The sequence below is a fragment of the Aplysia californica genome, unplaced genomic scaffold (assembly GCF_000002075.1).
Source record: "Aplysia californica isolate F4 #8 unplaced genomic scaffold, AplCal3.0 scaffold00110, whole genome shotgun sequence".
NCBI classification, from domain to species: domain Eukaryota; kingdom Metazoa; phylum Mollusca; class Gastropoda; order Aplysiida; family Aplysiidae; genus Aplysia; species Aplysia californica.
In genome coordinates, this window is record NW_004797380.1 from 430,516 (window position 1) to 444,544 (window position 14,029).

The 14,029-nt window shown below is 38.5% G+C and overlaps 1 protein-coding gene across 2 annotated transcripts in view; it reads left to right on the forward strand.

Moving 5' to 3' along the window:
* Positions 1-7,822: 7,822 nt before the first annotated feature.
* Positions 7,823-14,029, forward strand: part of LOC101848738 — a 24,967-nt gene continuing 18,760 nt past the window's right edge. Inside the window, exons 1-2 of one of the 2 annotated variants that reach the window (XM_005095663.3) lie at positions 7,823-7,978; positions 13,462-13,713. In XM_005095663.3, the coding sequence (XP_005095720.1) occupies positions 7,976-7,978; positions 13,462-13,713 (255 nt within the window). In that variant the 5' untranslated portion in view covers positions 7,823-7,975. Of the gene's footprint in view, positions 7,979-13,168; positions 13,714-14,029 lie in introns of those variants that run through there. The other variant, XM_013081000.2, reaches the window with a different exon arrangement.

The window sequence follows — 14,029 nt, forward strand, 5'->3', positions numbered from 1 at the left end:
TATTGTTATTATTATTATTAAAACCTCGGTTTCTCCACACCCCCCTCCCTCACCCAGGAGAACGTACGGCACCCGCAATTGTACATGTATCCTGTGTGGCGAGTGGCGAGGTCAAGGCCAAGGAGCTGAACTCTGACCAGGAAGAGAAAGACGCGAGGAGCCAAGGACCTTTCAACAATTACTGTATAACCTCCTTGCGAGGAGCCGACGAGGCCCAAGGTCTGCCACTGCCAGTGACCCCTGGTGTCAGACTGCGGAGCACCAGGGAACAGCAACTCTATTTTTAAAAACATGAAAAAATTTGTGCGGGAAACAGCGACTGCGCTAAGCGAATACCTCGTCAAGATGGTATTGATTATGACATCGATACACCCACGACCGACAAAAAAAGTGTCCATAAACATTTAAAGCAACATCCAATCGTAAAAAATAATATCATATTCGGAACCAGCGTATCAAAATTAACAATAGCATTCGCGAGTGACTGTTTTTCTTGCTGGATTAAGAAGATCACAAAAACGAAGTATTTTTTAAAATCAAGATCGCATTTTGGAGTATTTTCTTATCATAAAGAGGACAGACAACCGTCACTTTTACCTGATCTTGTAATAGACCCTACTCCTCGGTGAGAAGTGGGAGAGGCGAGCTTTGAAGTTTGCCGCCGTGCGAGATTAAACTTTGTATGCAGAATTTTAAAAATAATCATCGCAGCTAAAAACTGATTTCATTTTCGAAATCAGCGTATCAAAGTAGTTAATGGGGCTCGCACGCAACCTGATTTGAAGCCATATTTTAAAACTTGAGCGAACTTTGTTTTTCAGTTGTCCATATTTTGAACATAAAGTTATGTATCAAGGTCACCCTGTGCATTGTATGTGCATCTGATACATAATACATAGATCGGATATCCTGACAAGAAAAAACAACCCCACACACACAAAGAGGTCTGCCCCTTTCCCAACCAATCTATCTCTTTAGTTTTAGTAGAGGTTTGACGGCGCTCGCGACTGCTTAAGGTCATATGAGCGCCAAGGGGTGGATGTCAACAGAGAAGTCCTTACATGGAATCAGACTTACCTCTGTTCACCTCTCTAGCTTCCACAGCACAAAGTATGCTTCGACTATCAAGGCACCACGGAAATAGCGGGTCACAAGGATGTGACAAACATACAAAAGAAGTAGAGGGAAATGACGATAGCAAGGATTACGAAAGAAAAGGCACAGGTTCCCTGTTGCAGTTCAGGCACTGTTTTGAGCAAGACATTGATGAATCAGCCCATTTACAATTACAACTCAAACTGTGCAAAGGAACTCGAGATATTAATGCCCCCCACCCCCTTTGGGAATTGCCTGAAGACACTTCAGTCAGTAGTACCGCCCGGGTGGGGGGCAGGGGCGAAGCGTCTATATAATCAAATAATCACTGCTCCCCTTTCTGATTTTGAAACAATTGTCGCTGTCAAATTCATCCTTAAACGTAAACCTCATAAATTAAATGTCAAAAGACGTTCGTAATCAACAAATAAAGTGAGGCTGGAATAGAGTTGAAGGGAACATGTGCATGGCAGTCAAAGCTGTTTCATTGCAACATATACCCTGTTCACCCCTTTGGGGCCACAGTTAAAATCAATCACCACCCCTGATTAAGTAAGCTAACTAACACTGGTCGAGTCTACCTCACAAATGTGAGGGGAACTAACTCTTAATAATCTCTTGACTGCTGCTTGTGCTTGTTTTTTTCCCTCGACTTTTTACCGTCCTATAATCAGATCGTGACCTCGATTATGACACCAGCTCCTGGCCGCGAAAGGCTAACAAAACAGCCAAATGTGAAATTTAAAAAATAATAATTGTCATGTTCTACCAAAGAGTTAGACTCACTGATAGATCTATAACATATAGATCTAGTACTGACGTCTCTGCTTCTTTGCTTTATGTTTATGTATTCACATCTAAAGTTAAGTTTAATTTTAGTGGGAACTGATATTTAATAAGATACTTTCCCGATTATTTTGGCGGTTGAACATACAATATGAATTCCGGATTTGTTTTCATCCACAACTCAGAGTCGCCGCCTCGAGTAAGATTCTTGTGTGATATCTACATGCCCTATCTGGTCCCATTTCACTTTGATTACCCTGTCAAACAAGTCAGCCTTCGCCCCTGTGGGGGGGGGGGGGGGGGGGGTGTCTATCTCTGAGCAGGGTCACTTTTTCATATATTATATAAGTAAAAAATAAATAAATCTCGTACCATCAGATGACATTGGGGCGGTGCCCCATCGTGTTAAAAAAAATGACAGTCATGCGACTCTGCTTGCAATGCAGTGATGTGAAGAGCCAGTTTTGGAGCAAATCGAGATTTGTTCGTTCTGTAACGGTAGTTCCAGCAAAGGAATAATGACGCGACAACAGCACCCCATGTGACAGCTATTCAAAACTTAGATAATTCCTTTTTTGAATAGTCACTGATGCATCCCATATCAATCCCTGAACGCTGAAACAGTGTGCCATAAAATCTGTACATTTTTTTTTAAATTCAAAAGCTAGACAACTCCTTTTTCAGTAAGTCACTGACTCAATCCATAATGGTGCTTGAGAACTGAAGCACTAAGTCGTAAAATCGGTTCATTCTTTTTTTAATCACTCTGCATATCTATCTATCTATATATTATATATACATCTATCTATCTATCTATCTATCCATCTATCCATCTATCCATCTATCCATATATCCATCTATCCATCCATCCATCCATCTATCCATCCATACATCCATCCATCCGTCTATCTATCTATCTATCTATCTATCTATCTATCTATCTATCTATCTATCTATCTATCTAATACATAATACATAGATCGGATATCCTGACAAGAAAAAACAACCCCACACACACTATCTATCTATTCGCTTTTTAATGTGCGCCTTGATACAGGGAATTGCAGCAATAATTGATACAAAATAAAGCTTTTAATGTCACCGGTGAGGAAAAAAATAAATTTCTGTAGGAAAATTCTCAAGGAGAGAAAGAGACAAAATAAATACGTGTTCTCTTCTTTCAACAATATTGTACCGATATTATATGTTTTTGCTTGTTTAAAAAACTTTTAGAACTCAAATTTCGACAAGTATCTGGAGCTAATGATATCGATACACAGATTTAAAAAATCTGCAATACAAGAGAGTAACAGAAAAAAGAAGAAGGGGAGATTAGGACGATAGATGTTTGATAGGAAAGAAGAAGCAAACCAGAGCACCCTCCAACCATCCACTTATATAAGTATAAATACAGAAATATAATATAATATATATAATGTAATATAATAATAATAATGTTAATATATATATATTATTCAAAAAATGAATAAACAATAAATGAATAGATGAATAAATACAACCAAATGTAGAGTATGGTACATCAGCTAAACAGCTGGCATAAGAGCTGACCTATTTCGTAGACGGGATCTGTCACGAAGTAAACACAAAACAGCTGTTAGAGAAAATGTGTTTTTACCACCAGGCCTCTTTGACAAACGAAGAAGAAAACAACAATCTCTGCTCCCTTCCCTTTTGACTCAGGCAACTGAAAAGGCACATGGTGCACAAATTAAAACTGTCCCTCGGGATATGACGACGACGCTTTTCTTATGGGTTTTCTATTACAGTCTTACTTACTTTAATTTACTTTATCCGTCCTCTTGTACCTCTGGGGCGTCGAGGGGAGAAAGAGCTTCCTGTCTCTGGCATGTTTGATGGCCTGGCTGGGTGGGATATTGGATGTTCTCAGGGTATCCTTCACACCCTGGATCCAAGTCTTTCTTGGTCTTCCTCTTGCTTTGTACCCTGATAGTTTCCTGTAGTAGGCTTTACTGGCAGGCTTGTTAGGTACCATACGTGTGAGATGTCCAAACACCTGATTGTTTGCCTTCGGGGAGTAGTTGAGGACAGGTGTTGTTCCCACCATTTCTTTGATCTTGTTGTTTCTGACCATATCCCGTCTAGTTTTGTTGACGGCTCTCCTTAGACATCTCATTTCGCAGGTGGTTATCTTACTTTCTAGACTTTTGGTCAGGGTCCATGTCTGGCACTGGTAGGTCAAGGTGGGGGATGAAGATACAGTTAATGAGCTTGGCTTTGGTCTCAATGGGGATGTTAAGATGTTTGAGGAGTGGGGCAAGCTGGTATAGCCTTTTGTACTCTCGTCTCAATTTCTCTGTTGAGACGTCTGTCTTCCGAAAAGATACTACCAAGATACTTGAACTCGCTGACTTGTTTCAGCGGATTTTCGTCGATGGTGATGTTAAGGTTGCCAGGTATATATTATATATTACATGTATCTATATTAAGATATATAAATATGGTTGCTGCCTTCTATGATCTAGAGTAACATAATAATATGGTTGCTACCGTATCTTTAAAGAGTCTTAAGTGTACCCACTTACTTGGATTTACTTGGATTTACTTGGATCCAGAGCTAGAATCACAGCAGGCGGCACATGTCCATAGCTGCTCATCTCTCCTTTCCAGCGTCCACCTCAGGGTCTTCCTGCTAATTGTCTCCATGAGGAGCTGGTTTGAGACACGCCTGACCACTCCTCGGAGCAAACTTTTTTTCGCTGTGCCCCGCACACACTTTTCTTCTATTGCGCTGAGCGTGTGGGAGTCTGTCTCCTCTTGGTCATGGAGGCTCTCCTTGCATCTGGCGATCACCATTGGTGGGTCGACCATGATTCGGCCATTGGGTGCTGCTTTGCCGGCAAGTTCATCAGCTCGTTTATTTCCGTGCACCCCGGCGTGACCAGGGCAGAACACCCATGCAATCCTTAGGAGGTGGCTAGTTGCAATGGAAGCTCTCCAGTCACTGTAGAGCCACCCACTCTTGATTTTTTCTAGGGTGCTCATCGAATCTGTGACTAACAGGGCTTGTTTATGCGCTTCCACACTGATCCATTCCAGCGCCTCTGTTATTGCCTTGACCTCCATTGCCATGCTCGATGTAGTGCACTCGTAAGCTCCAGACTATTCCCATTTTTACCTTAACAAACTCCTAATAAGCACATTAGGACATGTCAGGAAAGTTAAGGTATTTATTCGTTTTCAATTTTAATTTACGGCAAGAGTGCACGTTCCGACTTTTCAACAATAACATTTTATTGATGTGTTTTTTGCAATCTTTTGTCCCGTCTAATTACAAACAATTATTTCTGTCCCTCGTCGTCCACGTTCATTCCAAATACCCATTTGATCCCACGGAAAATCCCCCCCAAAATTGCCATCCTTAAGGCGCTTAACGTTTGACTTTTGTTCTCATATACTATATAAACCGTCTCTTCCAATCGCCAAATGTCCACTTGCCTCCAGGTGAACTGAGGAAGACAATGTGAGTATCTTTGTTATGTACGCGGAGATCTACGCCAGTCAGAGGCGGGAAAATGCACTGGTAGCTTTGCTTTACTTCAAGTCGAGGTAGTGGCATCGGTAGTCTGGTGGTTAGACTGCCGGACCTGTAATCCACAGATTGCGGGTACAAGGGTTCGAGCATCAGCTCGGTCAAACGTAAAGCATGTATCTTTTGGAAGGGCACTTTACACGAATTTTTACGCCGGGAAGACTTACTTACTCTCTCCCCATACCGCCAGGTTCGTAAGGCGGAGAGCAATCGACACCAAGCTTTCTTGTCCCTGGCCACGTCCTCTAGCTTTGTCACATCCAGAACCTGGGTGTATATGGCCTCATTCCTAATTGTGCCTCTACAGCTTCCAGTTGGTCGACCTCTTTTTCTTTTTCCAGTTGGTCTCCAACGCCATGTCTGATAGCACAATCTTGTCTTTAGCATTTAGAACATGTCCTAAATATCTCCACCTTCTATTTTTTATCGGAGTCTTGATATCTTTAATTCCTGGTCTTTCCAACATTTCATTCTTTGAAATAAATTCATTCAATTTTATTAGCAGAATTCTTCGCAAATGTTTTGTTAAGGCTTTTTAATTTTCTTTGAATTGCTTTGTTTGTTTCCTATATAATATTATATCTGAACTGGGCAGAGCCGGGAAGTTCACCGGTAGCTTTGTTTTAGCTCAAGTCTAGGTCGCCGTATTGTCCGTCACATCAAAGAAATCCCAGCCCGTCGACAAAACCAAAAAACTAACAGATCATAAGTCGTCTCTAAGGACATCGATAGTTGAAATGCTTTACTTTACTTTTGCTTTCCCGATCCAGCGGCCACCTGAAACGTTCTAGCCTTTCGGACTGTCGATATGGCAAACAATTTACGGGATTTAAAAAAATCAGAAGTGTTTTGTCACTGTACAGGGTACATTGTATTTCTGACAAATTATGGAGAGGGTAGGTAGGTACTACACAGGTTGCTAAGTGCAGGGCAGGTGAAGAGGTGGTGTGATACTGTTTCATCCTGACAGTCACACTGCGGGCAGGCAGGTGGGTTATCCTTGGATCCCGTTCAGGAATAGGGATTCAGTGGAATGTGATGTGTTCGAAAGATAGTGACTTGTTCTCTTCTTCTCGGGGAATTAAGTGCATCGTTTGGGTTGGAAGCAGCCATGTGTGCAAATACAGTTCTTCTAGTTTTGCCCTTTGCCTCAATTCAGCCACTGTTCCCTTGTGTTGCATCTGATGATGATCTTGACAATCTTTTGTAATTCTGGGTTATTTTGAGGTTGTGTTTGTTTAATTGTTATGCTTCCTTCTTGGCAAGGGTGTCTGATCTGTCGTTTCCTGGGATGTTGCCATGGCCAGGTATCCACTGTAAAGTCAGGTCGACGGTTTAGATTGCATGAAGGTGTTAATGTTAGGGCCACAGATAGGCAGGCTGGACTTTCGAAAATTTATGTTGGCATTCTATGAGGTGCTAGCCAGCATAATAGTAGAAACAGAGCAACGGTTTTTACCATGGCAAATCAATAACAATTTATTGATGTCATGTCTACTAAAACTACTCAACGTCTCATGATGAAAATCGATTCGGTTGGAATGCCGCTTGTGACATTTTTGGTAGGATCGAGTGGTGGCTCATCATCCATGGACCCAACCAGAAGTTTTTAAAATGTTATTTTAGGTTCGGAGTTTTTTAAAAACAATATAGACTCTGCTATTCGTAATCAACGCCCCAAACTGACCAAAATCCACAGGTATACCAATGGTATAAAAAGAATAAAAAATATATGAACAATTTCACTGATTAACAAAAGTCGTCAATGTTCTATTTCTCTAACCTATGAATGTTAAGAATTTATAGAAAGAAAAGAAATCAAAAGAAGGTGTAGCCTAGTTCTTAATTACAGAAGGCCAACTGAAAAACAAAACAAATACCCCCCCCCCAACCCCCCCCCCAAAAAAAAACAACAACAACAAAAAAACAACAACAAAAAACAAACAAACAACCAACAACAACAACAACAACAACAATAAGAAAAAACAGCTAGGGAAAAATATTCTCAGCGACACTAGGCCTAAACTCGACAGAAAACCTTGAATATCGTTTTTTCATTGGGTCAGTACATTTTACGTCCATTTATTATAGAGTGGTGTAAATCTATGCCATTTATAAACACGTTAAGTCTCTGATCAAACTTTGAGCCGGGAGAGTTTTTATCCCAGGGCATCGAAGAAATAAATATTAAATCTTGTTTGTCACCCATGTTTGAAGAGAATGAGTGGTTTGTGTAGTGTGGATGCCGGGCTGTTTAATTCTTTTATATTAATAACGTAAGCAATAGTATCTCTTGAAAGCTGTAGTTAGCTTTAGATCTAGTTTTGTTTTAGAAAACATAAATTGGGATAATTTGTTAATTCATACTTTTTCTTCAACCCTCCACTCACCCTCTGCAACTATGGACGCCAAGTGTAGCAGTTCCTACAAGATGCAATGACAATACATACATTGTTTTAATCTAGCCTACCCTTAGTCTGCCTTAGACTCCGAGCAGTACGGTGTTGAGCTATCAACGAATTGATGGTGAGGAAAAACATTCTTCTTATTGCGTGTTTTTGTACAGTAGATCTAGATCTAGATCTAGATCTAATCTAGTTCCACTTTTCTTTGGAACATCATTGATCGGTGGTCTTTATACTTTAGCACGTTAAATTCTTACGAAACAGCGACCACTATTAGATCTAGATAGATCTAGATTCTATATCATCAAGGTTATACTCAATGGCTTCCAAAATCATGATGGAAGACCGAAAACCACTGTTATACGATCTGTTCATGACAAAATTACGGTAGTTTGCGCATTTTTAGGCCCAGTTCAAAGTTTTGAAGGTCTGTCGGGGATTATAGTAGACTTTGAGAATTTAACGTGCTAAAGTATAATATCTCCTCATTGATCATCATAAAATCATAAAAGAGGCAAAACTGAAAGAAGAATATGTTAGTAGGAATTATGCCAACATCATCGAGTATAGTTGTTTACTTTCTCGCGTTTAATTCCGGGAGATGACTTCTGTACGTAACGAGCATCCATTTGAATATTATACTCAATGGCCATCAAAATCTGTTCGGAGGGCCTAAAACCAACTCATGTTAGCAAGTGATGAAATTGCCTTGGTTTAGGCTACATAATATTCTTAACTCCAGCGTAAAGTTTTGAGCATCCAGTCGGGGATGCATAGATTTTCATCTAGATCTAGGCGGGGCGTGAATTAAACGCAAGAAAATAAACAATTGCCCAATATCGTATTTCAGTGTTCAATAAGTATTGCTATTACTTTTTAAATTATTGTAGTAGGCCAAGTGAATCTATAATTTATACCAAGGCTCCATTGTTTAGACTGAAAAGTGAGTCCTACTTTCAGTTTACCCCCCCCCCCCCCCCCCCCCTAATTTAAGAAAAAATTTTTATGAGCAAAGAACTGACAAAAGTATACCCTAGTCCACAGACAGGATGTTTGTCGCCTTTGCGTTCTTGAAAAAAAAAAAGACGTACTAGATCTATATACACCCTGTGCCAACTGTAAACAAATCATTTTGTGACTGCTGCATGTATGTTAAAAAATACACCCTGGCCAGGCACAAGGCAAGGCACAATGCTAGGCTTGCATCCATTTTTTGGTGTATGAATGATTGTTGAGCAGCATGTCTGAACTGTCATGGACCACCAGTAACCATATATTGTGTACCATCCTTCATTCCTCTTGTAGCCACACTCTATTCCTTTTACACTTCTCTTTCCCATGTTCTCTTTTTCTGATTTTAATGTAACTCACTGTAGTGTATGTAGTCTGAATCATGATATGCCTTGATATATATTATGTTCATAAAGTATGATAAAGAGATCATAGCAAGCCGTTTGGGATGTATACTCATGCCTCCTACTGCATGTACAGGATCAAGGAAAGGTTTCGATAGCATTTGAGTTTGGCATATATTCTGACTTTTACCTAGTCTGATAAATATGAATGTATGTTATGTATATATGTGAGGCATCATGGTGAAACGGGCGCTTGTTCAAATAATTAAATCAAAGAAATCAGCATTTTTTGGCAGATGGGCAATTTTTTCCTAATTTTCTTTTTTTGGCTGAACACCATTTATGTCCATTTATAAACGCATTTGTTTGGTATATTTTAGTGCAAAACATAGATTAAAGGCCCAAAAAATGTAAATTTTCTGTTTCCAAGGGCTCTCAGGTTATGAAAGTTACCAAACTTTGGTGGGCATTTTCTAGCTAATTTTACCTCTGAAACCAGGTAAATTTGACCTTCTTCAATCGCAAATATTTCGACTTCTGTGCAACATAGATGGATATTTTTTCATCAAAAGGAAGGCGAATGAACATGCTTTAAGATGAAACCAATAACCTCATATATATGCCCAAAAATTGATGACTTCCTGATTCCATCACGTCGTGACACATGTGGTGGCAAGACTTAACGCTTCCTTTGAGAGTTGGCTTTTTTTGTTACATTATATTGGGAATCAAAACTGTGATTGTTTTTAAGAGCACACAGGAAAATTAATTTTTTGGTTTTTGACAACATTTGCATAATTCCAAAAAGAAGCCAGTTTTCATTTCCACATGATGTTGAACAAGTCTCCGTAGTAATATATATATATTACCTTTAACAGCCATTTATTGCATGAAAAGGGGGGAGGAGGAATGTTTATAACTGAATCTACAAAGGTAAGTTTCAGTTTGAGAAGGTTTGACTGAATCAGTACATTTTATGTTCAGTCAAAGGCATGTGGTTTTATGGGCTACTGCTTTCTAGAAAATGCTACTTGCAATTTTTTGTTGCTCCCTTTTGAATCATCTTTTTTTTCTTTGAGTGTTGCATATAATATGCAATTCCTTTAGTCAGGGTTGGGTTGATTTAAATCAGGTTGATTTAAATCAGTTGATTTTTTTTATTTAAATCAACTTGATTTTTAAAATAAAAATCAGTGATTTAAATCACTTTAAAAAAAATAAATTTTTATTCGGTTTTTACACATTTCAACATTCAGAATTCCTTTCCTTGGTTTCATAAAACAGATATAAGGTTCAGTAGACTAATATAATCATGCTTAAAAGTCTGATTTCCCCCCTTTCACTGTAAAATAATACAGTATTCAATTTACTTTTTTTTCCATAATTGAAACCAGAGCTGGGTTGATTTAAATCAGTTGATTTTTTTAAAATTTTAATCAATTTGATTTTAAAAATAAAAATCAGTGATTTAAATCACTTTTCAAAAAAATGTATTCAGTTTTTACATATTTATACTTTCAGAATTCCATTCCTTGGTTTTATTTTAAACGGATATAAGGTTTAGTAGACTAATATAATCATGCTTAAAAGTCTGCTTTCCCCCCTGTCACTATAAAATAATACAGTTCTCAATTTACTTTTTTTTCATAATTGAAAACCAGGGTTGGGTTGATTTAAATAGGGTCGATTTAAATCAGTTGATTAAAAAAAAATTTAAATCAACTTGATTTTAAAAATAAAATTCTTTAAAAAAATGTTTTCTGTTTTTACATCTTTAAACATTCAGAATTCCTTTCCTGGGTTTTATAAAACAGATATAAGGTTTAGTAGACTAAAATTGCTTAAAAGTCTGCTTTCCCCCCCTGTCACTGTAAGTAGTAAAATAATACAGTATCAATTCACTTTTTTTTCATAATTGAAATTAGCATTTTCTTTTTCTTTTGAGACAAACACAAGCGCGTGCTCACACACACACTGTAATAGAAACAAAATGCAAGTTTATCTATGCATAATTACCCCCCCCCTTCCTTTTAGACTGACATTTTCTTCATTTTTTGTCTGTAGCCATAATTCACTGATAGCAGATTAAGGCTTTCTAAAATTGCAGTTGTTTAAATTGATCATTAGTTAAAATAAAGACAATGCATTTTGCACTAAAAGAACATACTTTTAGCCACCAAAAATCCCAAACTGTGTCGACATTTAAACAAAAAACAAAAAAATCAAAAAAATCCGATTTAAATAAAAAAAAACTGATTTAAATTTTTAAAAATCGATTTTTTTGATTTTTATAAAAAAATAAATAAAAATCACCAACCCTGCCTTTAGTACCATTTCAGATTTCTGATTCATCCTGAAACTGGTCATGATTGTCCCCTTCCATTAGAAGTGGTGGCTGTAATCAAGTGATAAGGCTATCGGACTCATAATCTTGAGATTGCTGGTTCGGGGGTTCAAGGCTAAAACTCAATCCGACATTGTGTCCTTAGGAAAGGCATTTTACTTGAATTTCCTCATTTGGGTTGGTTGTATTAGAGATGGACATTAAATTCAGAGGTCCCACCTTTTAAATTCATACAGTGTTGCAAGGGGTGTTACACTTATACAATTTCACAATTTCTCTGCCTCTGAATTTGTAAAAATCATAATTTTTTGTTGTTTACAACAGGGGTTAGCCAAACCTGTTTGTCTGCGGATGGTGATCCTTTCCTCAGTGATGGGGCCCCGATGCGTTGGAATCTCACATGCAACACAGAAATAAACCGAGGCTCTAACTAGCCTTTTCTCCACCCGAACTCTCAGCAGGCCTCCTCTGCCTTGCTACAGCTCTCCCCTCTGAAGTCTAACTTGTAGTAATCCAGACTGCTTTTATACACTTGCACCAAACAATACAACTGAACTGAGACTCACACTTTACTCACTCTCACGCTTCCAGCCAAACAATACAATAGGCTAGGCCTAACCCCGTGCCACTGACCAACGCGCCAGATTGCAAATTAAACAACCAAACAGACCACATTTTTCTATTATAGGGCCTACTTATGAAAGTGTTTCTAAAGAGAATGTGAAGTCAAAGAAGACTACGTGAAAATAAACTTTATGACTTCATAATTTTGGTTTGTGGGTATTGTTGTGCAAGAGTGGTAATCCCTAGCACATCTGATGAATATTGGGATCATTATTATTCCTGTAAACAGTGTCTGGTAATGGATACTTTTGAACATTTTTTAAAGTCAAAAGCAACCGAAGACAAAGAAATGGAATTTTCAAATTGTATTAGAAGTGAGTGCAAACTTGATTAACAAGAGCTAACGCACAAATCTGGAGTCACCATCGTTTGGGTTACTGTGGGGTTGGTGTTACGTCGAATAGAAATAAGAAATGGCTGTTTGTGATCACTTATGTGTACAATGACATGGAGGGCTGTACTATACTTTTACTATTTGTGGTGTATTTGGTTGTTTTTGGTTGTGGCAGGGGGTTAGGCCTAGCCTATTGTATTGTTTGGCTGAAAGTGTGAGAGTGACTAAAGTGTAAGTCTGTGTTCAGTTGTATTGTGTGCAAGTTGATAAAAGTCTGAGTTACTACTGGTGGGATTTTTAGAGGAGACAGTTGTATCAAGGCAGAGGAGGCCTGCTGAAAGTATAGGTTGTGAAAAAGGCTAATTAGAGCCTCAGTTCAGTTGTGCATGAAGTGTGAGATTCCAATCCAACGCATCGGGGCCCCAAAGCTGCGGAAAGAATCACAACACAGAGTAGAGGAACAGGTTTGGCTAATTCCTGTTATAGTAGCATGTGACAGAAGGTTAGTATTGTTATTTCTTTGTTTTATGTTCCAAGTAACAACACTATTATAAGAAGTAGAGATGTTCATATGAATTATCTTCATCTAAAGGCCGCTGCTGTGGCATCAAGAAGAACTGGGACATTATGTTTGCAGGCAATACTTTTTTTTTTATCAGCATCAAAAAAAATATTTTTAACAACATGTGTTTTTGAACTGCACATACAGTTTAGGATCGTAAGCTACAATGTAAAAAGTTTACTATTAATTAACACTGAGTGTGACTTCTTTGTCACCACTGAAAACTGACTAAAAAGGCCTCTTCTCAGTTACATCGAGTATATAAAAATGTTCACTGCCAATGGGAGTTATTGATTTTTCAGCTTCTTTAAAAAAAATTTTTAATTTTCCAGATAAATATTCTGTATCAAAATATTTGTATTTTTCATTTTAATTACCATTACAGATGGAGGAAGAGATTGATGTTGCAGTGTCCCTGGATGAGCTCACTTTAGACCTTGCAGGAGATGTTCCAAATACAAATAAGGATGTAGATATTGGGATGCCTGATTTCCATCTTGACTCATCTCTTACTGGAGACCATTTCAAGATTGATGATTTTACCCCGAACATCTCGTCTAAACCACAAAATGCACACAGTGAAACACAGATGTATACCAAGGACCAAGGAGATCAGGGGGTTGGACACTGTTACCAGGTGAATGTATTTATGATTTTGTAAGTACAGTAGTCTCCGCCTAAGATCCCGGTGCTCAGGAGCATGGAAATGCGGGTTCTTAGGCGAACCGGGATCTTAACCGATGAACCCAGGGAAGAATCTATGGTGACCCATGCTAAGGCTCACAGTCGGTAAAATGGTCTCCCTCCACTCTACAATGAACTGATGTGACCCCTTGGTGGGTTTATTACGTATGGCGAGCAAATAGTGGTTAACCATGATGACCTATCACGGTGCATAGTGGCATGAGGCGTGCCATTTTCACTTATTATCCTATCATGAGTCTCAAGATCTA